Genomic DNA, 4,106 nt, shown 5'->3' on the forward strand with positions numbered 1-4,106 from the left:
GTATAACATATTTTATAATATAATAATATATTATGTATTATGTAACATAATAATATATAATAATTGTATATAATTAATTCAGACTTAAAAACTGAAAATTTAGGTAGTGATTGACCCGCTTTAAAGATGACTATTTTTGTATTCTAGATAATGTCTACTTTTCTTGATTTTCCAGAAAGCCCAGGAGGCATGAGGACATACATCTCCACATCACTTCCCTCTGTATTCCTAGGTGTAACTTACCTGCTACAAGTCCTGGACAGGGAATGAGCTATACTAAGGCTGTTGAGTTTAAGAAAGTTCTCTGCTTTTATTTTAGTGCGTCAATCAGACCAATCTTAAACTGAAATTGCCACACACATATTGATTTGTATAGTCATTATGAGACAGAGTGTGCTTATTTTTAAGCACATTACTTAAATGTCTTCTTTGTTTCAGGACTAATGCCAGTTGCACAACAGCCCGTCTACTGTGCATCAAAACACGGCATCGTGGGATTCACACGCTCCGCAGCGGTGAGGTTGCACCCACCACCACGTCCCTTTTCCTCTGTGTGAGCGTCTCCAAAACACACATTCTTTAAAGTAGAGGACTACGTTGAGGCACCAAGAGCAGAGCCCACGCTCACCATGGGGGCTTCTAAGGCACAGCTGCAGGTTCCTGCCGAGTTTAGTAGCTAAGAGCAGCTCAGGGAATATTTATTTATATATAAATTAATTAATATATAAATATATAATATATATTTTAAATTAATTAAGTGAGATATGAATGTATTCATTCCTGGAAGTCTCATAGTTATTTTGTCACTGTCCTTCTGCCTACTTGTCACTGTTAGAGAGTTGGGAGGACAGCTCACTAGAATTGTTTACAGCGGAGAGTGTAGATAGCTCTCATTATCAGACCATCCTATATGCTTAATATTTACAAAGCTGCTGAAACCTGCAACCTTCTGCTTTTAATTGGCAGATGGCTGCTAATCTTATGAACAGTGGTGTGAGACTGAATGCCATTTGTCCAGGCTTTGTCAACACGCCCATCCTTCAATCCATTGAAAAAGAAGAAAACATGGGGCAATATATAGAATATACACATCACATCAAGGCTATGATGAAATACTATGGAATTCTGGAGTAAGTAAAACTATATTTTCCCTAATGTGATTCAGTAAGGTACTATTTAGACAATCAATAAAAAAATAAGAAAAAATAATAATCAATAAGCTTTTAGGTGTGAAAAAAGAATGCAAGTTCCAAGTTTTGGGTTGCTGAAGTCTCTGGAGAAAACTTTTTTCTGAGTTTCTGAATGCAATGTGCTTGTATGCTATGAATTGTTCTTTGAAGTATAGGCAATGCCTTCAGCCATAATATTTTTTTAAACGGTCATATCTAGTCACCTTTGAAGGCAATGATATCTTATCTGCCCAAATTCCAAGCCATATTCAGATAAACCCTTTTTGAAGTATTGTTTGGTTCCATAACTTCAACCATTTTCATAAGACACAATTGATTAACACCCACATAACCCCCATATATGGTTTATGTCTGACTTAGAATAGTTAGGGGTTTTGCAATACCAGATAACCAAAACAAACTTGAGAACTTCCAAAAGACTTGAATAAAATGGCACGAGTAAGGTACTTAAAACAGCAACCGTTCCCTGAATGCAGGCTCATCTACCTAGTAAGTCTACAACCTGCTGATATGATAAAGAGGAGAAAATGGAAATTTTTTCTCGATGTGAATAATGAATATAAATCCTTCCTGCTAAAATTGACAGGTTAGACATGAAAATTACCACTAAATTTATCATGCGATTTAGTTACTATCCCATGGAATAAAAACTAGAAGTAGCCAGAGCTTATATAGAATACACAGATCATCTAAGGCTGTGACGAAATTCTGTGGAATTCTGGAGTGAATAAAACTACATTAAGTAAACGTATTTCTTACTCAAGGTAGAACATTCTTCAGAAAATAACTTAAGGTGAAGTGATGATATATGCCTCATCATTTGGTTTCAAAATGCTAACATTTCCTTTATTTGTAGCCCATCGATGATTGCCAATGGGTTGATAACACTCATCGAGGATGACGCTTTAAATGGCGCTGTCATGAAGATCACGACGTCTAAGGGGATTCACTTTCAGGACTATGACACCATTCCACCTCATGGAAAAACTCAGTGACTGCCTGATACAGCATCCGCAACCAAAAATATGCAGAAATGCCACAGAGCATGTCTTCATTTGAATACAGATTTTTAAATGAAAGATGATACTCTGAAGCTTCCCTTCATGCATTTTGACATTGATTTTCTACATTTTTATTTACTTATGTGGATAAACACGATGAACCAACAAAAATATGATGTGACCCAAGGTAGATTGTGGTCTCTACAGTTTAAGAAATGTTTGAAACAGAGGCTATTCAAGGAATATTCTGCTTTTCAGAAAATGTATTTAAATCTGTGGTGGTTCATGAATGTTTTCCAGAGCATGATTTTAAAGGAGATACTTGAATTGTTATTTAAATCAAACCAGATGTAATAAACTCACTTTATTTGTATTTTTCACACTGTAGAGAGGGAAGCTGTGTTAAGTGATGATAATTCTTACTCTTACACCATTCTGTTGAACATTTTTGCTTTTTCAAGTGGCATATTTGGAGGCCAGTAGATAATGAATAAATTGTGGTGTGAATGTATTCCGAATGAAAAACTGATGTATCGAAAAACGATGGAAAGTACCTGGTTGGGATGTTGATGTGCAGTTCAGCCTCCCACCTGGGAAAATAACTTACTTCCTCTTTGCTTTCTTCAAGAACTTTAATTGACTTCAAAAACCTCAGGAATTAAATTTCTTACAGCTATAGCAATAAAGAAGAGATAATGCTTGAAAAATTGTACATTTAACATACACTCATTAAGAAGAAACATACAAATAAAATTTTGTTCAGATTACTACTTAGTTGATTTGCAGCCAGTTTTAAAAGTGCCCACCCTTCAATCAAACGCTTTTATTCTAATCTCCCCAGAAGTTTCTTAGTCTTCCCTGTATAGCTATTGAGGACATGAAACCAATGTTGCCATGGCCAAAACTTGTAAATGTTTATGTACATATGCTGAAAATCCTAATAAAACAGAAGTAAAAAGAGTTGTGATGCTTTGCTCTTAAGTGTTTTAGGAGAGGGTCCTTACAAGCAGCTGCTTTAGGTAACACTCTCAGGGAGTAATTATGCTAATAACGACGAAAGCACAAGTTTTCTGAATCAATCATTTCAGAAATCAATCAATCAATCATCTACTATACAGAGAAATAGTATATGAAGTGATTCATTCTGTCTGCTAAAGCCAGACGTCTGGAGATGGTGCGGGCGGAGCCCATCCATGAGAGGTTGGTAGGGATATCTGGAGACACTGCAGAGAGCTGTCATAACTCACCGTGTTTTGACTCTGCCACACAGAACCACTGCCTTCACTTCTGAGGAGTAATTTAAGGGCAAATAACTGTGATCTATTTGACAAAAACCAAGAAATGCATTTCAGTGAACATCTAACAGATCTAAATTATAATTAACACACAAACTTGGCAGCGACCAATCAGTGAATGGTACAGCTATGCGCAGCCTTCCTTCTCTTATGTATTTTCTCACTGCAATATAAAGCTGGAGCTTAAACTTTTTATTTATGGATAATTTTTTGGACTGGCAGTCTTCAACATACTTTGTGCTTTGAATTAATTTTTTTCCAAATCAATAAATTATGTAGACATCTAAAAATCAAATACTGACCAGAACTGAGAAAAATATTTAAAACTTATTTTAAAATGTTTCATCTATAAATAGTTTTTTGTTTTGTGTTGTTGTTGTTAGACAGACTCTGACTCTGTCACCCTGGGTGGAGTGCCGTGGTGTCATCCTAGCTCACAGCAACCTCAAACTCCTGACCTCAAGTGATCCTCCTGCCTCAGTCTCTTGAGTAGCTGGGACTACAAATGCCCACCACAAGGTTTGGCTAGTTTTTCTGTTTTTAGTAGAGATAGGATCTGGCTCTTGTTCAGGCTGGTCTTGAACTCCTGAGCTCAAGCAATCCGCCCACCTTGGCTTCCC

At 36.4% G+C, this 4,106-nt stretch overlaps 1 protein-coding gene across 1 annotated transcript in view; it reads left to right on the forward strand.

The window, feature by feature from the left end:
- Positions 1-3,151, forward strand: part of HPGD (15-hydroxyprostaglandin dehydrogenase) — a 24,822-nt gene extending 21,671 nt beyond the window's left edge. The window contains exons 5-7 of the mRNA XM_053585404.1: positions 439-515; positions 967-1,130; positions 2,047-3,151. Coding sequence (XP_053441379.1) covers positions 439-515; positions 967-1,130; positions 2,047-2,185 — 380 coding nt within the window. The 3' untranslated portion in view covers positions 2,186-3,151. The remainder of the gene's footprint in view (positions 1-438; positions 516-966; positions 1,131-2,046) is intronic.
- The last annotated feature ends 955 nt before the right edge of the window (positions 3,152-4,106 follow it).

This window comes from Nycticebus coucang, chromosome 1 (genome assembly GCF_027406575.1).
Source record: "Nycticebus coucang isolate mNycCou1 chromosome 1, mNycCou1.pri, whole genome shotgun sequence".
Classification (NCBI taxonomy): domain Eukaryota; kingdom Metazoa; phylum Chordata; class Mammalia; order Primates; family Lorisidae; genus Nycticebus; species Nycticebus coucang.